Source organism: Anoplopoma fimbria, chromosome 23, assembly GCF_027596085.1.
Source record: "Anoplopoma fimbria isolate UVic2021 breed Golden Eagle Sablefish chromosome 23, Afim_UVic_2022, whole genome shotgun sequence".
NCBI lineage: Eukaryota > Metazoa > Chordata > Actinopteri > Perciformes > Anoplopomatidae > Anoplopoma > Anoplopoma fimbria.
This window is the reverse complement of record NC_072471.1, coordinates 1,398,050-1,419,397: the sequence shown is the minus strand read 5'-3', so window position 1 is coordinate 1,419,397 and position 21,348 is coordinate 1,398,050. Positions and strand designations below refer to the sequence as shown.

General features: G+C 34.8%; 2 protein-coding genes across 2 annotated transcripts in view; one reads left to right on the top strand and one right to left on the bottom strand.

Annotated features, from left to right (window-relative positions):
• LOC129112809 (leucine-rich repeat-containing G-protein coupled receptor 5-like) overlaps window positions 1–2,066 on the bottom strand; it is a 35,772-nt gene extending 33,706 nt beyond the window's left edge. The window contains 1 exon segment of the mRNA XM_054625043.1: window positions 1,801–2,066. Within this exon segment, the coding sequence (XP_054481018.1) occupies window positions 1,801–2,066 (266 nt within the window).
• Window positions 2,067–7,510: 5,444 nt separating this feature from the next.
• rab21 (RAB21, member RAS oncogene family) lies at window positions 7,511–18,683 on the top strand. Its single transcript, XM_054624577.1, has 7 exons — window positions 7,511–7,903; window positions 12,733–12,792; window positions 12,886–12,993; window positions 14,177–14,240; window positions 17,087–17,141; window positions 17,236–17,324; window positions 18,131–18,683. Exons 1-7 carry the CDS (start codon window positions 7,775–7,777, stop codon window positions 18,268–18,270), a joined length of 645 nt encoding a protein of 214 aa, XP_054480552.1. The 5' UTR covers window positions 7,511–7,774; the 3' UTR covers window positions 18,271–18,683.
• The last annotated feature ends 2,665 nt before the right edge of the window (window positions 18,684–21,348 follow it).

Below are 21,348 nucleotides of genomic sequence, written 5' to 3'. Positions count from 1 at the left end.
TCCCAAGAACCAGTGGAACCTCTTAAGTGCTCAAGGAACCAATAAGAACCTGGAGACATCCGTAAAAACTTAAAACCTCTTGGAGAACCTGTGAACCTCTCAAAAGCTCCTGGAATCTCCTTTACATCCAGCTGAGCCTCTTCTGAGAAACTTCTTAACCATGAAATCTCTTCAATGAAGACATCGGAGATCTCCTTAAGAACCTCTGGAACCTCTTTGAGAACTCCTGAAATGTGCCAAAGAAATGATCAAGCATCCTTCAGAACCTCTGGAACCTTTTATCAACCCCTGTCACACTTAACTGCCTCACGATGTCTTCAACGAGGACATCTGAAACGAAGAACCACTGGAACCTCTTAAGTGCTCAAGGAACCATTTAAAAAACATCTGAAACATGCTAAAGAAATGATCTAGTGTACCGCAGAACCTCTTAACGACCCCTGTAACGCTGGATTTACTCAAGATTTCTTCAAGGTGACACATGAAACATTCTCAAGAACCAGTGGGAACGTCTTAAGTGCTCAAGGAACCTCTTTGAGAACTAACTAAAAATGTGCTAAAGAAATGATCTAGCGTTACTTCTTAATAACCGCTGTAACCCTGGATTTACTCAGAAACATTTAAAACTTTCTAAAAAACTGGAATAAGCCTTTCCAGAACCAGTGGAACCTCTTTAAGAACTTCTGAAATGTTCTAAAGAAATCATCAAGCCTCCTTCAGAACCTCTGGAACTCTTAACGGCCCCTAACACTAGATTGCCTCAAGATGTCTCCAACGAAGACACCTGAAAACATTCTCAAGAAAAAGTGGAACCTCTTTAAGAACATGCATTTCTTCCTCAAGAAAACCTCTTCAAGGAGGAGAGAACTTCCCAAGAACCAGTGGAACCTCTTAAGAACTTCTGAAATGTTCTAGATAACACATTGAGCCTCTTCATGAACCAGTGGAACCTCTTAAGAACTTCTGAAATGTTCTAGATAACATATTGAGCCTCTACAAGAACCAGTGGAACCTCTTAAGTGCTTCAGGAATCTTAAGAACTTCTGAAATGTTCTAGATAACACATTGAGCCTCTGCAAGAACCAGTGGAACCTCTTCAATCCTCAAAGTAACGCTTTAAGAAAGGCCAAAACGTTCTAAAGAAATTATTGAGCCCCCTCCAGAACCTGTGGAACTTCTAAAATAACTCCTACAACACTAGATTGCCTCAAGATGTCTCCAATGAAGACACCTGAAAACATTCTCAAGAAAAAAGTGGAACCTCTTTAAGAACATGCATTTCTTCCTCAAGAAAACCTCTTCAAGGAGAAGAGCGGAGAACTTCCCAAGAACCACTGGAACCTCTTAAGAACTTCTGAAATGTTCTAGATAACACATTGAGCCTCTACAAGAACCACTGGAACCTCTTAAGAACTTCAGTTCTAGATAACACATCTTTATGGAACTTTAAGTGCTTCAGGAATCTTAAAAACTTATGAAATGTTCTAGATAACACATTGAGCCTGTGGAACCTCTTTAAGAACATGCATTTCTTCCTCAAGACACCTCCAGACCTCTCGGAGAACCCGTTGCACTCCTCTAGAAGTTCTCAAACCTCCAAGAAGCCTTCAGACTCTTTCTTTCAAAACTTTTTTGCAGCATTTTCTCTTTTTATGTTCTTCACCTCAACAACAGAACATGACGTCAGAGCGGACAGGTGCACCGCACACGCTTCTCACACACACACACACACACACACACACACACACACACACACACACACACACACACACACACACACACACACACACACACACTCACAGGTATGACGTGAACACGCTCAGGTTGCTCGGGAGCGCGCAGAGCCCCAGGTCGGAGCAGTCCACCCGGTGCAGCAGTCCGTCCACCTGGCACCGGCAGCGGTCCGGGCAGCCCGGCCGAGCCGCCGCTGCGTCCCCGTCCCCGGAGCTCTCTGCCCGGGGCACCGCGGAGCTGCTCCCGGTCCTCTGCTCCACCGCCAAGGAGCTGCTCCTACACCCGGCCGAGAGGAGCGCAAACGCGGCCAGCAAAAACACGAAACCCGGCATGTGGAGGGTTTCAGATCCAGGAAAAAAAAAATAAAATTAAAAAAAAAATTATAATAATAAAATAATAATTTAAAAAAAAACACAAAGTTGCAGCTTTGGATCCGGATCTGGATTAAAAGAATATAAAACTGAAATAAAAATAAAAAAGTCCAAATAGAAACGTTTGAGTTGAAGTCTGAAAGTCTTTATGCAGACTGACTGAGAGAGAGAGAGAGAGAGAGACTACTAGAGAGAGAGAGAGAGAGACTACTACTGAGAGAGAGAGAGAGAGAGAGAGAGAGAGACTACTACTGAGAGAGAGAGAGAGAGAGAGACTACTACTACTGAGAGAGAGAGAGAGAGAGAGACTACTACTGAGAGAGAGAGAGAGAGACTACTAGAGAGACAGAGAGAGAGAGAGACTACTACTAGAGAGAGAGAGAGAGAGAGACTACTACTACTGAGAGAGACTACTACTGAGAGAGAGACTACTACTGAGAGAGAGAGAGAGAGAGAGACTACTACAGAGAGAGAGAGAGAGACTACTACTGAGAGAGAGAGAGAGAGAGACTACTACTACTGAGAGAGAGAGAGAGAGAGAGAGAGAGAGAGACTACTACTGAGAGAGAGAGAGAGAGACTACTACTGAGAGAGAGAGAGAGAGACTACTAGAGACAGAGAGAGAGAGAGAGACTACTACTGAGAGAGAGAGAGAGACTACTACTGAGAGAGAGAGACTACTAGAGACAGAGAGAGAGAGAGACTACTACTACTAGAGAGAGAGAGAGAGAGAGACTACTACTGAGAGAGAGAGAGAGAGAGAGACTACTACTGAGAGAGAGAGAGAGAGAGAGAGACTACTGAGAGAGAGAGAGAGAGACTACTACTGAGAGAGAGAGAGAGAGAGACTACTAGAGACACAGAGAGAGAGAGAGACTACTACTGAGAGAGAGAGAGACTACTACTGAGAGAGAGAGAGAGAGAGAGAGAGACTACTACTAGAGAGAGAGAGAGAGAGAGAGTGTGTGTGTGTGAGTCCCTCCACTCACTACAACTGTGTGTCAGCTCCGTTTACTTTTATATGGTCTACTGTCTGTCTGTCTGTCTGTCTGTCTGTCTGTCTGTCTCTCTGTCTCTGTCTCTCTCTCTGTCTGTCTACTCTGTCTGTGTCTGTCTGTCTCCTGTTTACTTGTCTTATCTCTGGTCTACTGTCTGTCTGTCTGTCTCTCTGTCTGTCTGTCTCTCTCTCTGTCTGTCTGTCTGTCTGTCTGTCTGTCTCTCTCTGTCTGTCTCTCTCTCTGTCTGTCTGTCTCTGTCTGTCTGTCTCTCTCTGTCTGTCTGTCTGTCTGTCTGTCTGTCTGTCTGTCTCTGTCTGTCTGTCTGTCTGTCTCTCTGTCTGTCTCTCTCTCTGTCTGTCTGTCTCTGTCTCTCTCTCTGTCTGTCTCTCTCTCTCTCTCTCTCTCTCTCTCTGTCTCTCTCTCTGTCTGTCAAAAATAAACAAGAACTCTGAGAATCCATAAAAATAAATATTGAAGATTGTGATTTATTTGCTCAGTAAGCATTCTCTGTCATTTTAAATTCATCCCACATTTGTTATATTTTATTTTATTATATTTTATTTTATGTGTTTATGCTCGGACAACATTCCAAGAGAATCTTTCATCGTTGTTTGATTTCACCATGTGTGTGTTGATTTCCTTCAAATTCTTCAAAAATAAGAAAAGAAAGCGGGAAAAAATGTATTAATATATATATATAAACATTATTATAAAATGAATGAATTAACTTAATCACCAAAATAAAATCTAACTTTTTGACATCTAATGAAATAAATTCAACTTGCTGATATTGTAAATAATATTAATGATTTATTTAAATACTGTTGTGATGGAAGCAGTATTTGAACCGAATACCACACTGTGAAAATACTCCACAAGTTAAAGGATTCATGGCTAAATGTTCAAGTGTGAAAAGTAAAAACACTCATTATGTCGGATTAATGATGTTTCTGACCTTGTTGTTTAAAGCAGCTGTTAAATTCTGCAGTTAAACCTTCCAAATATTAACATTGTTTGTTTCTGAAAACTACGGATGTTGAATGTTGATGTTTCTGACCCAAGAATATGTTTTTCATGAATACGTTTCTTATCAACCTCGTATCACGCTCGCAGAAACGCACACTGGCAAGTCGTTAACGTTGAGAAATGAAAATCTACTGGTTTAGTTTAGAAGAAACATCGTGGTTTGTGGTAATAATGTAGCGTAGCAACAAGGTAGACTAGTAATAAGTAGCATGACAACGTAGCAATACCTAACGATTGTTCCGTATGAAAACCTTACGTACGTTCTCTTGTTGTGCTACCGTATAAACGTTAAGTCACAACGGTCTCCTGGGTGAAAGTCTGCGTGTTTAATCCGTCGACCGCCAGCCTTCAGTTCACCTTCTCACTCTTTATACTCGTTTATACGTCACGTAACATGAATAATTAAGTCAATTGCTCTGACTGAATACAAACAGGTAGAAACTTACAATGCTAATATATAATATATTTTCCTGGTGACCTGACTGGTTGGTACGTGACGCGTTTTAAAGCGTATTAGTAAAGAAATTATTTATAAAACTGTAATTAAACACAGAAGGAACCAAAACAAGGAGCTAAAAGAGGCTAAAGAAGCTCTGAGGAACCTTTAGAGGCACCCTGTAGCTTCATTCATGAACACAAACGCTGAGCTCTGGTTAATGATTGATACTATAAGAGAGATATGAAGATGGTTATCACACACACACACACACACACACACACACACACACACACACACACACACACACACACACACACACACACACACACACACACACACACACACACTGGCACTAAAGCAGTGACGCAACTGTTGACATTATGGAGCAATCTCACTACGACCAGACTTTATTTAAACAAATCCATTGAATGTTTTATGACATGTTCAGATTAACACCACTCTCATGACGCTTAGTTTACCTGTAGTTTAATCATCTATTAATCTAAAGGTAAAGTTTAGTTAAAGTAATCGTTTAGTCTATGAAATCAAAAAGTTTCCATAATAAAGGTCAAATATCTTGTTTTGTCCAAACACCCGAAAAACAACCCATTTCTTGAGGCTGAAATAACAGAATATTGGATTTTTTTCACTATTTCTGCCTTAAAAAAATACATATTAATAAATCATCAAAATAGTTGTTTATCAACTAATTGTTCCAGCTGTGCTGAGCATAAAGACTTGAAACAGCCTCTAACCTCTAAAGCTCCCTTATAAACTCTGTTTATGTTAAGACCACTTTTATGCATCAGCTCAAAACACAGCTAAGCAAATATCTAAAAACAATCAAAAGGCTTAAAATAATTAGTTTGAGTGGTAAAAAATACATGAAGTATCATAAATATAATAAAATAACTGAACTTCTGTAAACTTAAGGACCGACTCTATGTGTGACTTAAATGTAAGTGATATAAAAGTATTTTACAGTTGAGAAAATATATATTTGACACATGACGTGTATAAATATTTGTCATTATTGCTGGTTAGGTTTTATTTTCAGAGGCACTGATTTCTTCTTCATGTTTCACTGTTTTCCTGCTGCTCATTTCTCAGTCAGACTCTGACCTCTAGCGGCCGGTTGGTTGAACTGCAGCCACACAAACAGGAAAACCAGTTATTCTACATGTGTGTGATGTGATATTTAAGACAATAAAGCAACTCAGACTCCTTGAAGAAGCTCTAGAGGTTAAAGGTGGAAGAAGTACTCATATATTTTACTTAAAAGTACCGCTGAGATGTAGTACAGTGAAAAAAAAGGAACTTTTTACATCTAAGAGGTACTTTTTAACTGTACGACATCTAAGAAGTACTTATTTTTTACTGTACTACATCTGTGTAAAAATACTCTGTTACTAATAAAAGTTGAATTATTTACTCTATTCACCATGATGAATGATGTGTTTTAATACCTCATCTTCTTATTCTCAGGTTCATTATGTGGCAACTGGTTGTAAATGTAATTTTACATTTCACAGTAATTCACTGTACAGCTGATCAGCTGGGCACTGACTGAAAAACTCCTGAAAGCCATTTTATTCAACTGTTTTCTTTTTCTAATAAAAGTAATTTACAGGAAGCTATTGGGAAATTGTTTGGAAATAACAGATTAGTAAAATAAAGACATAGAGGTCATGTTCTGTGTGTTTCAGGGGGTCAGCAATATGTCTGTAGTTTATATTATACATGTAAAACACATGGTGGATGATGGCAGCAGGACTCAACACATTTAAAATACTTTAATGACTACTTTAAGGCCATTAATAAATACATAAAATAGAAAATAAAACACTTTAGAGACATTTGCGTTGATGTGTTGAGGGTCATTTAGGGTCGTGACCTCCGCCCGTGATGTGTTGTGTACATCTCTTCTGTTCAATATCCATTAAAATATGGACTTTATGAATAAAAAAAACATGTGAGACTTAAACTCTAAACTATTTGTATCTCTTTTAGGGAAATGTGAGAAGGATGCAACCTTTAAACTCTAATAAAAGACAGAAAAAGATGCAGAAAATGCATTTAACGTCACAGGAGAATCCCAGAATGCCTTTTGAGTTCACACAGAATGAAAATAAATGAAAATAAATGAAAGTAAATGAAAATAAATGATTATTTTCTGTGTTTTTCTGTCTGTTTGTTTGATGAGCCAACATGAGAAACCCCCAGCAGAATCATGTGATGCTGCAGAGAGGAGCAACAACGACAGAGCGCTCACTCTGCTGCGAGTTCAGAGAACCAGAGTCCTAACACTGAAGTAAACAGAAGATTAAGATAAAATAAGATAAAATAAGATAAAATAAGATAAAATAAGATAAAATAGTCCTTTATTAGTCCCGCAGCGGGCACATTTACAGGATTACAGCAGCATAGATATAATGCAAACAATGTACATAGTAGAAAAAAACAAACAAAGTATTTTAAATAAGTAAATAAGTAACAATAAATAAAAAAAAATATATAAATACAGACAGAATAATTACAGTTATAGTATTAATTAGAAGTCTGGTTTCAGTTTTTCAGAAAGCCAAATGAAAATTTTATAGTATTAATTAGTACTACATCTAAGTCTGGTTTCTAAGAGGTACTTTTTAAAGCCAAATCTAAACTTTTTACTGTACTACATCTAAGAGGTACTTTTTTCATATAATGCAAACAATGTACATAGTAGAAAAAAACAAATTAAATAAGTAAATAAGTAACAATAAATAAATAAGAATAATAATATAAATAAATATAATAAATTACAGTTATAGTATTAATTATAAATCTGGTTAAATTAAATGAATAAAAAGAGTTTAATTCAGCAAACATATTTAGAGCAGGGTGGGACGTCGGCTGCGTAGTGAAGCATCTTCGCGGCCGTACACGATCTTCGCTGTAGCTAGCCGGCTAACCTGTAGCCGACAGAGACGCCATTATTCCGGGGAGGAAAACAGACATCTGCGGCAGGTAGAAAGCGGAAGTATCCCGCTGGCCGAGCCCGTGTCGTCCCACCTGTCGCTGCTGACTGAGAACAGTCGGCTCTGGCTGCTGTCCAGCTGTTAAAGTCCTGGTTTTAGCTCGTTTTCTGGAAGGCGGAAGTCGATGTGAGCTACGCAGGGTTAGCATTAGCTCCGCGTTAGCTCCGCGTTAGCTTCACGTTAGCAGCCATGGCGGCGGCCGGCAGGACCTACTCGTTCAAGGTGGTGCTGCTGGGGGAGGGCTGCGTCGGGAAGACGTCTCTGGTTCTGCGATACTGCGAGAACAAGTTCAACGACAAACACATCACCACGCTGCAGGTGAGCTAACGGAGGCTAACGGAGGCTAATGGAGGCTAATGGATGCTAACAGAGGCTAATGGATGCTAACAGAGGCTAATGGATGCTAATGGAGGCTAACAGAGGCTAATGGATGCTAATGGATGCTAATGGAGTCTAGCAGAGGCTAATGGATGCTAACAGAGGCTAATGGAGGCTAGTTAGCTGGCTGGTTAGCCTCTGTTAGCATCCATTGGGAGGAGTGGGCGTGGCTTGTGCTGCTGTCACGGGGGGGCGGGGTTATGTCTGAAACCGGAAGTGCATGAATCAAAGTGTTTACTGTGTAATCAAGGTACTAGTACTACATGTGGGTATTTATATATACTGTATGACAACTAAGAGGTACTTTTTACATGTCAGAGGTACTTTTTACATCTCAGAGGTACTTTTTACTGTACTACATCTCAGAGGTACTTTTTACTGTACTACATCTAAGAGGTACTTTTTACTGTACTACATGTCAGAGGTACTTTTTACTATACTACATCTCAGAGGTACTTTTTACATCTCAGAGGTACTTTTTACTGTACTACATCTCAGAGGTACTTTTTACTGTACTACATCTCAGAGGTACTTTTTACTGTACTACATCTCAGGTACTTTTTACTGTACTACATGTCAAGAGGTACTACATACTTTTTACTGTACTACATCTCAGAGGTACTTTTTACATACTACAGAGGTACTTTTTACTACAACCACTACATCATCAGAGGTACTTTTTACTGTACTACATGTCAGAGGTACTTTTTACTGTACTACATGTCAGAGGTACTTTTTACTGTACTACATGTCAGAGGTACTTTTTACTGTACTACATGTCAGAGGTACTTTTTACTGTACTACATCTCAGAGGTACTTTTTACTGTACTACATGTCAGAGGTACTTTTTACTGTACTACATGTCAGAGGTACTTTTTACTGTACTACATCTCAGGTACTTTTTACTGTACTACATGTCAGAGGTACTTTTTACTGTACTACAACTAAGAGGTACTTTTTACTGTACTACATCTAAGGGGTACTTTTTACTGTACTACATGTCAGGTAGGTACTTTTTACTGTACTACATCTCAGAGGTACTTTTTACTGTACTACATCTAAGAGGTACTTTTTACTGTACTACATCTCAGAGGTACTTTTTACTGTACTACATGTCAGAGGTACTTTTTACTGTACTACATGTCAGAGGTACTTTTTACTGTACTACATGTCAGAGGTACTTTTTACTGTACTACATCTAAGAGGTACTTTTTACTGTACTACATCTCAGAGGTACTTTTTACTGTACTATCTACTTTTTACTGTACTACATGTCAGAGGTACTTTTTGTACTACATCTCACTTTTTACATCTCAGAGGTACTTTTTACTGTACTACATCTAAGAGGTACTTTTTATTGTACTTTTTACTGTACTACATCTCAGAGGTACTTTTTACTGTACTACATCTCAGAGGTACTTTTTACTGTACTACATCTCAGAGGTACTTTTTACTGTACTACATCTCAGAGGTACTTTTTACTGTACTACATCTCAAGAGGTACTTTTTACTGTACTACATGTCAGAGGTACTTTTTACTGTACTACATCTCAGAGGTACTTTTTACTGTACTACATCTCTTTCAGGTGCTCACTCTCTCCTCTCTCTCTCTCAGCTTCAGTAAACAAACCTGATTTCAGCTCCTCAATATGAGGATTTTCTGCATATTTCTCTTTATTTCTTTGTAGAAAGGAAGTCGTTTTACTGAGGTTTGCACACTCGAGGAATCTATCGCAGCGTTTTGGTGCATAACGCTGAAAAACTGCAAAAGTCGAGAAACAATATATTTAAAAAGACAAATACAGGTTTATCTAACTTTACAAAGTGAAGCGATTTGTTCCTGTGATTAAAAAAAATATATATATATTATTGCTTAAATTTTCATACGTAAATCTTGGAGCATATTCTTTTTTTTTTCTTGTATATTTCTGCTTTTTTTCTCTGAATATTATCCTCCTCCCCTGGCTTCATAATTATTTAATTATAATATTTATTTGTGCCTACAATGGCCCTTTTATTCCCCACCATTAAAAACGATCGATATAAAGAGTTATATGATTTTATTATTGTGGGAAAGGGAAATGATTTTGTGTTTGGGATCGTCGTGGCTTCATCTGTTTATCTGATGAGATCTGGTTACAGAATCCTCTCACTGAACGCATCGTTTCCTTTAAAGCTTCACTGTGTTGTAGTCCTGTGAGCCGGCGATGCGTTCAAACACCTCAGCCGTGTGTGGGAGATTAGAACGCTTGTGTTGAAGCAAAACTTCACCCAGAAATTTGTCGTTTTTATGTTTTGTTCGTTTTCAAGATGAAGATGGAGAATCAGGTGTTTGTGTACTGCTGGACAAGATACTGTAGTATTTTGCGGTGTACTGATAGAAGTACTGAAATACTTCAAGTTGATTATATTAAACTAGTAAAAAGAGTTTAGCATTTAAACAGACGTGCAATAGAAGCAGGAAAGTGCACAATAGTGTTCATATAATGAATAGAATAAACAGTAAGGAGTTGTTATGAGTACACATATGTGTTTATATATAAGTTTAATACATATTTATATATAAATACATTATGAAACGTGTGATGTTAATGGTTTTATGTGTACTGCAGTGATATTTTTATTTATTCAGTAATCAGGAGTAAGATGATACAGGGATTGTGGCGATGACTGAAACAGAGTAGAAAGTACTTTAATAAGACTTCAACTGAAAAATACACTTGTATAGTAATATATAATACTAAATATGATGATATGATACTTGGATTGACCGGCGTAATTAAAGAATTTGATTATTTGAAACCAAAAATGCGTGAACTCCACCGTCTCCATGACGACGGTTGATGGAGGGGATGAATGATGTGTTGGACCCCTTCAGGGACAGTCACGTGCTCCGGAATGCTTGTTTATCTGCAGGGCTCAGACACATGTGACCTGCAGAGCAGAGGTGCATTGTGGGAGCTCGGCTGCATGAGAAGAGATGAATGATTATAGTTTAGTTGATGGAGGTTTGGAGTTTAAAGTGAATGAATGTTTTTAAATGAGATGTAGAAACGTAAGCATGCAGAACAACACCTCATTAAATTACATTGATTTTAAGACAGTTTTTTTTCCTTCAAAATGTATTTAATTTAAAAATAACATAACAAATTCATGATTATTTGATTAGCTCAGAGAACCAAAACATTATACAAAAAAAATTGGATTCTTTTTCATACGTCTCATGTCTTTAATTACACAATAATTAATTTATAATACATTGAAATGTATTGCTTGAATAGAACTTTATTGTATTTTTTTAAATTTAGGATTATCTTTAATCTTATCTTTTCTATGATTTATTAAAATAACCTTAAATGTTGAGGCTTCAGCTTCACACTAAATAGAATATAAATTATAATTTCCATTATTCAGGCGTCACTTCACTCCGGAGAGATTAAATGTAAGTACAGGAGTATGTTAATCCTTCAGGTGTGATTCCACTAATGACAGACCAACAAACAGTGGTGGGGGTCAAAGGTCACTGTGATCATGTGACCGTGTGGAGGAGGAGACATTGGCCGTTTCTCAATACCAAGTATGGTCAAGTATGGACTTGCAAACTTGCAAGTTCATACTTGGATAGTTCGACTCGGGAGTACAAACTCCCGAGGACGGGAGGACGCAGTACGTCATGACGTCATTTTGCAATTGGAACAGCAGCGAACTTGATGACGTCACCAACGTCACGACGTCACCAACTCAGCTCGTCGGTCCCGCCTACTCCGGTTATCTTCAGTCATATATATTGACAATAAAACGAAATATGATATAAAACACAACCCTGCCTTTTTTCGTTTTCATTTAGAAAATATTAATATGTATATATTTTGTGTTACATCTGCAACCACAACCACAGAGACACCGGAGCCAGCGGCACATCTGGAGAGCCTAGCCGAGATCAGGCTGCTGTCAGCGGGATGCATGAGCACCACCGCCCGGTCTCCTCTCTGGACCTCTCATATATATATATATATATATATATATATATATAGAGATATATATATATATATATCTATATATATATATATATATATATATATATATATATATATATATATATATATATATATATATATATATATATATATATCTCTATATATATATAGGTATATATATATATATATCTATATATATATATATATATATATATATATATATATATATATATATATCTCTCTCTCTGGTCCTCTCATATCTCCGACAAACGTCGGCGCTTTTTTCAAACAGGCTCTATCTGGATAAATCGACCGCATATTTTAAGTCTTAACAACTACATTCTCGCTTAAAAAAATGTTAAAACTAAATTCCGTTACACAACAACAGCAGTATTTAGACAGTTATAACTGACAGATGTGAGCCGTCTCTTACTGTCGTCTCTTGTTTGCTGGTGAAATGCATTCTGGGATACTTGGCTGTCCAAAGTCCACACAAGTCTACTCCGATGCATCCCCGATATAATGGGCGGAGCAGGACACATCCGGGTATCTGGACCGTACTTGGCTGGATGAACTTGTGTATTGGAACAGAACTTGGGCCGCTAGATGACGTTTCACAAGTTCAGGAGGACACAAGTACAGAGAAGTTCACTTATTGAGAAACGGCCAAGAAGTCCTCCTTCAGTTAGTTTATTGATTAGTTTCTGATGCTGATGTTGCTAACGTGCTAACAATGCTAACATGCTGATATTAATCACTTTGTTTCCTCTTCCTCCTCCTCTTCGTCTTCAGGCGTCCTTCCTCACGAAGAAGCTCAACATCACAGGAAAGAGGGTTAACTTGGCCATTTGGGTGAGAGTCGCCGTCTCTGATGTTTTCATACTTCTAACATGAAGTTTACGGAATAAAGTATTAACTATACTTTGTGTTTTTTGTGTTTTTCAGGACACAGCAGGTCAGGAGCGTTTTCACGCTTTAGGTCCGATCTACTACAGAGACTCCAACGGAGCCGTACTCGTGTACGACATCACCGACGAGGACTCCTTTCAGAAGGTACCGGACAGCAACGTGTACTGCTACTGTCACCTCACACTTTATATTACTGTTCGAGTATTTACGGAAAAACATCATTAAAACAGTAAATCACTTTTATTTGATTTTTATTTGCTCAAGTTCTGTAATTTAGTACACTAATGAGGTACTTTAATTGCACTTCTACTTCACATGTTGTACTTTTTACTCCATTTTACAAATTCAGATTAATACCAAATATAAACAACTAATAAATTATGATGTATTATTACTGATTAAACTACCAGCAGTATTTAAAGTGATTAAAAATGAGGTCCACCTTTACCAGCTGCTACGTCAATGCATTGATAATTATATTATTATAATGTAATATATTCTGCATAATGAGTACTTTTACTTTGCTTATTTAAAGTATATTTTGATGCTGATACATTTGTATTTTTTCTTATTTTAAATGCAGTATTTTTACTATTTTTACACTGTAGTATTACTACTTAAGTAAAATATCTTCTTACATTTTCATTTTGCAGGATAATCCTGATAAATATTTTTTAAACTATGGTACAGAAAAAGTATTATATTTTTATTAGTAATTATTTTTTGGTAACATTGATTAAAAAACAAAACAGCCATAATAGTTATTTAAAAAAAAAATTATTCTGCATAATGAGTACTTTTCCTTTTGGTACTTTCAGTATATTTTAATGCCGATACATTTGGTAACATCAGTAACATTTTGAATGCAGGACTTTTACTTTTAACAGAGTATTTCTACACTAAAGTATTACTTTATTATTATTGTAAAAGATCTGAGTACTTCTTCCAGCTTTCTTTACTCCATCGAGAAGTTTTGGATATTTTTGCATGAAATATATGTGATAAATGTTCTTCAAGCTATGGTACAGAAGAAAGTATATTTTGTTTTTATGAGTATTGATTCTTCTGTATCATATTGATTCAAAATGTAAGAGTTATATTAGTTATTCGTGAAACACTTTTAGAGCTAAAAGGATTTCTGGACTCATTGATTTGTCGATTTACAGAAATTGAATCGTCAAATTTGTTAATTGATGAATTATTAAAATTATTTATTTACGTAAAAATGCCAAAATGTCTTTTTTTCCGTGTTCTAAAATGTCTAATTATCTGATATAAAAATGTTAATTAACGTAAAAAACATAATTGTTTGTCTCTGTGTTTGCAGGTGAAGAACTGGGTGAAGGAGTTGAGGAAAATGTTGGGGAACGAGATTTGTTTATGTATAGTAGGTAAGTTATCAATAATACTGATTAAAGTTTTTCTTCAGCTGAACGTTTGAGTTATTTATGATTTTTGTTATTTAGATTGATTAAATCTTATTCTGGATAAACAGCTTAAAAACAAATCAGTGTCATGATTCTCAGATAAAAGACGTTTTTTGCTCTCATCACATGATACGATCATAAGACTTTATTGATCCCGTTTATTTAGTTTAAAACGACATCTTTTCGTCTCTGATTTCATCCAATTTCTTGCCTCTGCATTTTATTTTCAAAGGTAAAATAGTCGATCACACAAGTATTAATATTATAGTCATTGTTGGTAAAATAAATACATTATGGAGCCGGAAAGAAAATAACTTCCTGATCAAAGTCGTAAAATTTGTAAAATAAAAACGAGGAAAAAAACAGAAATTAAAATCCGGAAATGTTATTTTAATTTGGTCAAAGCCCATATTCAATCAATTTAATTTAATTTGTATAGCCGAAAATGATCCTCTGTTCTTGGATCCTCGCATGGGAAAAGAAAAAACTCTCCAAAAATACACTTTGACATTGAGAAAAATGTGAATAAACCTTTTTGAGAGAAACAGAGGACGGACAGAAGTTATTAGATTTCATGTGTTCAGAATAAACGACATAATAAAATGAGAACAAAGTCGTTCCATATTAAAAAATTATAAATATGATTAGAAGTAATAGCAGAATAATAATAGAAAAAATATATACTTCTACTTATAATAACAGCAGCAGTGGATTTAATAGAATAATAATGATCATAAAAGCAGTAATAGAAATAGAAATGTGACTGATAATCATAATCATAACACTAGCAGTGGTTGTCATGGAAACATTGATTCACTTTGCCACGTTGGATCGACCTTCATCACACAAAACTGTTTCCTGGGTTTTATTCCTGCTGATGATTTAATCAAATTATATTTTACAATCAGATTCATCAAAAAGGAAACGACTCGTGATTTTAGACCAGAATCATCTCGTTATGATAAACATCCGACTGTAACGAGACTTCACACAACAGACTGATGTGAGGGTTTATTTCTCTGAAATATACCACATTAATCTCAGAAAATATCCATATTCTTTTCTTGTGAATTTACCACTTTGATCTCTTTAATCTAAAAGACTAGCAGAGTTGTATCTCTTAAATTTTCCATGTTAAACTCAAAGAATATTTGAGTATTTTTCTTGTAAATTTACTACTTAAATGTCAGAGAATATCCATATTTTTCTCATAAATTTACCAATTTATTCTCAGAATTTTTTCACTTAAATTTTAGAGAATATCCCAATTCTCATAATTTTACAATCTCAAATTAAAAAAAAATTCTCAGAGAATTTTTTTAATCTCTCATAGAATATTCAGGTTTATTTCTCGTAAATTTACCAATTTAATTTTGGAAATTTGTAGTTTCTGCTCTGAATATTACCCCCTCCACTGGCTCTCTACTTTTTCTTTTATTTTATTTTTTACTTACAATGGCTCTAATAATATATTTGATCAGAAGACGTCGTGTGTTTCCATTTAAAGTGTTAAAACTGTTAAACTTCTGACGTGGAAAATATTTGTAAATATGTTTTAAATCGGAGTAGATGTGATATTATGAATTGATAATGGGGTATTTGAACTTTACTTTGTGAAAAAACATAAAGAGTTTTGCATCACAGGAAGTCCAGTTTGAGTAACAGATATATTTAACGGTTAATCGGACGTTTATGAAACTCACACAGGAATCTACGACAAGGTTTTTAATCGTTTGATGTTTTCGTGTCACAGAAGGAAATGAGTTTGTCTGGTTGCCGTAGCGACTAAATCTGAATTTATAGTTCTTCCCACCGTGTCTAAACTGGATTATGTTGTTGATGTCGAGCTCATCATGTGTTTGGATCAGTTTCTGATGTTTGATAATAAGATTTAATGTTTCTGATGAAGCGTTGCATCACATGAGGAAGAAGCTCCGATTTAATCTGAGCTGTGAAACAATAATGCATCTTTAAACTGTTTTGTTTTCTCTGTTTAAAATGTTAAATTATATGAACAGTTTGTTTTTAGATGTTCAAAACATATGTTCTATACAAGCTGTTATAGGTTGAAAAAATATAGTATGTAGCTGGATGAGGGGGGTAATAATCTAAGATAAAAACTCAGAAACTCCAAGATTTAAGTCATGAATTACCGAACATTAAACTAAAATATTCTCTGAAGTTAGTGATAAAAAAACTAGAAAAAACTCAGATGTTCTGAGATTAAAGTAGTAAATTTCCAATTAATAAACCCTCATCTCTTGTTTTCCTCTGAATTGGTCCTAATAACTGCTTCACCGTCTCTCTAAAGCCGCATGTTAATAATAATAATAATAATAATAATAATAAAGTAGTTCTGAGAATTATTATACTATAATTTGATTATGGTCGTCATATGCAGAAATAAAACACCTAAAATAAATAAAATAATAAATAAAAGGACTGTTTAAGATAAGATAAGATAATCCTTTATTAGTCCCGCAGCGGGGAAATTTGCAATTCTGTGTAATTAGATGGACGTGTGTTTTTAATAAATGATCTACCAAATTTATTTAAAACTTTTTATTCTCATCTGTCCGTTGAAAAATATTATATTAAATAATAATATCATATATTATATATTTTTCCCCTTTACCCAAAAATAAAAACTATTAAATAAAAAAAAAAATTGTGATGATTTCATTTTTTTTGTTTTATGTTACATGTGATCAACAACTATCATGAATAAATTAAAATTAAATGAATCATGTTTAACTTGATTTGATCAATAACAAAAATAACTGAATCTGATTTATTTCTTTTCTCTGCAGGTAATAAAATAGATTTGGACAAAGACCGACATGTTTCAGTGGAAGAGGCTGAGAGGTAAACACTGATGATGATGATGATGATGATGATGATGTCACTGGTGTGTTCTGAGCATGCTCAGTACGTCTCCTCTCTGTGTTTCTGTGTTTAGTTATGCGGAGTCTGTCGGAGCCAAACATTACCACTCATCAGCCAAGTTAAATAAAGGCATCGAGGAGCTTTTCCTGGACCTCTGTAAAAGTAAGAACGTTTTGTTAAATGATTAACATCATTAATGTTTTCACAAGGTCGCCGTGACAACTTTTTAGTCTTTAAAGGAACATGTGGTTCTTTTTTTAATCAGATCAGATGTTTCTAATTTATTTTTTGCACCAAATGTTCTTGTTTTGTTTTTTGTTACAACGTGCATTACACAAAACAACAACTGTGCAGAAAAGAATTCACAAAAACAACTTCAAACAGATAAAACTGCTAGCTTAGCTTAGCATGAATATTTTAAATAGCTAGCTTAGCTTAATTTAAATACCGGAAACGGGTAGAAACAGCTTAGCATAAAGGTTAAAAAATAGCTACTTTAGCTGAGCATCACAACTAAAAACAGCTAGCTTAGCATAAAGACTGGAGACAGCTAGCTTAGTTTAGCAGAAATAATGGAAACAGATGAAACCAGCTAGTTTAGCTTAGCATTAAAACCAAAGGGTGGGTTTGCAACCTATATTTATTCTACAATATTAATTATTATTAATTTACTATTAATCTTATTTTTTAATTATCCTACTGTATTTATAATGTCCTTTTGCATTTTATTTGTATTTTTCATCTTTTTTTGACTTCTTTTTGTATCAAATATCCTAAATAAATAATCTTTATTATTTTATTACCTTTATTATTTTTGGAAAATAGATTTGAAAAACTAGGTTGTGATAAACTGATTGAATGGAATTATTGGGGCTTTAAACATTTAAGTTAAAGTATTAAATATCAGATAAATTATAGTTTAGTTTGATTAAAGTGTTGAAGGTGTTTAAACTTTCTCTTTGTTTCAGGGATGATGGAGACGGCTCAGGCCGAGGAGAGGTTGAAGGGCAACGGAGCCAGCCAATCAGCATCGAGTAGGCGGGGCGTCCAGATCGTCGACGACGAACCACAAGCCACGCCCGCCGGAGGATGCTGCTCCTCTGGCTAACACACACACACACACACACACACACACACACACACACACACACACACACACACACACACACACACACACACACACACACACACACACATGCTTGCAGACATAATGTTCACACACACATTTGAGTCTCTGTTGCTTTAAAATCCTAAAAAAAAAATAATAATCCCGACTGTTGTTGCTGTGTTCAGTCAGCGCTGCCTCTGCTGCTAAGGAGCATGGGAAATCCTATTTAAATGGTTTAATCGCTGTTCCCTTCAAAATAAAAGCATCTCATGATCAAGATGAGAAGTTAAATTTGATTCAAAGCACTAAAATCACTGTAGTTTCCTACAGACGCAGTGATCTAAACCACTGACGCTGTTTGTGTGTTTAAACGTCCTGAATAAAAGAGCTGAAGGAACTTTAACGACAGAAAACGGCGGCAGAGATTTATTTTGTCTTTTTATTTTGGTGGGATAAAACATACAAACACACGCACACTGTATAAACATCCATTAATCATCATATTTATCTAAAAATATAAACATGTTATCTGTTTTCAAACCCAGAGGACAGTTTGTGATGAGAGAATGTGGAAGGACGGGTTTTCATTTTTATCTTTAAACACTCGAGTCTTTTCTCCAAACAAACGTTCTGTAAGACATTTAAAGTTCTTCTTAAAGGGACAGCAGTGATATTTCTGTCTGGTTGTTTGAGGTACTTCTTCATAGTCCGTGTGTTCGTAATATTTAGAATTCTTTCACCTCTTTACTTTGATGTCGGAGAGCTCTTTCTGACGGGGAACTGAAGCTGGTGTTTCCATCTATGTTCTTTTTCTGAGACACCAGACTCCATTGACAAAACCAGTGATTTAAGCTCACAGAACACAGGAGTTCTTTTTCTACGGCTGCCTCCTTCTGTTAGAGTTTTCTTGTTATTTCGTGATGTTAGTGTTTTAAAGTGTTAGTTTAGATTCACCAAAGTCACATAATAACAAAAACTGACAGAAGGAGCAGCAGCAGAGCAGCAGCTCCTGTGTTCTGAGAGGTTAAATCACTGGTTTTATGAATGGAGTCTGGTGTGTTAGAAAAGATCATAGATGGATGTAAAGGCTTCAGTTCCCCGTCAGAAAGAGCTGTCTGACATCAAAGTAAAGAGGTGAAAATGTTCTAAATAATATTATAAATAATATAATCTATCTAATGTATGTATATATCTCCTGTAGTAATACACTGACTATGTAGAAGTACCTCATACAGCCTTATAAACATCACTACTGTCTCTACAGTAAATATGAGGTTCAACATTCAGCTGAACTTATTATTTTTACACAGAATTCATATTTATTCTCCATTCCAGACAAAAAGCCCAGAATGATTTTTCTGAACGTCACAAAGAGGTCCGATAGAAATGTGTGTTTTGGTTTCAGGTTTTCTTTTATTTCCAGAATGTGTTTTATTAAAATAGACTTTAATCTGAAAATCATAAATCAATAAATATGTTATTAAGAACCAGGACTACAATGAGAGCTGCACATTTAATTAATAATAATTATAAACCCAGAAAATGAAAAATGTATCCAGTTTGTAAGAAGCTGCAGGTGATTTATGGTGAATTATATTAAATATATAGTTCATTGAAAAAAATAAACAATAAAAATAGTACTTTAATTTTTTGTTGAAACTAAATTTAGAAATAAAAAAAGAATAAATTGCCAGCTCAAATGTCTGTTTGCTCAAAAAAATGATATAAAACATTCATCAAAATCTGTATTTAACAGTTTTGTTTTATTTATCTGAAAATATTAATAAAACTGAGAAAAACTGGAAAACGCTGATTCATCTTTCTTCCATCAAATAATCAATTAATTGTTTTTAAATCTTTCGAGTTTTGTTTGGTAAATTTAAATTCTCATCAAAACAAAAATAAATAATTTAGAAATTAAACATAATAAATAAAACTAAATCTAAACAGTTCTAACATATTTATATATAATATATTTATTGTAACAATACTACGTTTTTTTCATTCAGTCTGTAAAATACCAGAAAAATTGTGAAAAACTTGTTTTGTCCAAAAACTCCAATATTCATTTTTCAAACAAAGAAACTGAAAAATGGAAATGTTAAATGTTTATTGAATCATTTATCAATAGAGTTTATGACGATCAATAATTATTTTTTCGTCTGTTTCTGATAATCCCGATGAAACTACATGTTGATATTTTTGTTGTTAATTTATTCTTTTTTTCATTACTAATTAATGATTTTAGCATCTCAGGTTGCTAAATATATACATACATATACATTTATTTATATATATATATGTTTTTATATATATAGGTTTATATATATATGTGTGTTTATTGTATATATGTTTTTTAAATATATATATTTAAATATACATACATATATATTACTATATATAAAAAAATATATAAATATATATAATATAAATGTAAAAAACTGGTTAAATAACTCAAAATTTCATGTTTTTAATTTTTTTTTTTCTCAAAAAACAAATGATTTGATTCACAACGATGTGAAACAGAAGAAGCTGAAAACAAATAAATTTTGCTTGAAAAATGTCAAACAGTTTAAATTCACATCCATTAATTCTCGTTGTTATTGATTGATTCATCTCTAAATATAATAATCGCTTCATCTTCTTCCTCTTCTTGGTTTTTAAAACATTTAGAGAAAATAAAAGTTGCATGTTTGATTTCTGTAAAAGACTTTTCTTTCTGTTTTACTTTAGAAATGGTGGATAAAAAACATGGACAGCAGATTATTTAATAACTTATATTCACTCGCGGTGATGGAAATCTGTACAAAAGTTTTTTCTGTGTACTCTACTGTGTACTTCTACTGTTGTTTTTCCAACAAGCCTGAAGCTCCATTAATCTCTTACTGAAAGAAGAACGGTGACGTTAAACAGAAACATCCGGAGGTTCTATCTGCCTTCTGGGGGAATAATCAACGCTAACAGAAGAAGAAGAATAAAACTCTGTCCTGGAAAAAAAACTAAAAACTATAAAAATGTGGTTGGAACGGAAAAAAGTAATTTTGGAAATGTAATTTTTTTTAAGCTGCTGGTGTGAAA

Excerpts from the sequence above, each read along its gene's own strand:
- rab21 (XM_054624577.1), top strand. The coding sequence starts at position 7,775 with ATGGCGGCGGCCGGCAGGACCTACTCGTTCAAGGTGGTGCTGCTGGGG. Across the intron at positions 12,793-12,885 it reads GGGTTAACTTGGCCATTTGG|GACACAGCAGGTCAGGAGCG; the intron begins GTGAGAGTCGCC and ends TGTGTTTTTCAG. Across the intron at positions 17,325-18,130 it reads TTTCCTGGACCTCTGTAAAA|GGATGATGGAGACGGCTCAG; the intron begins GTAAGAACGTTT and ends TCTTTGTTTCAG.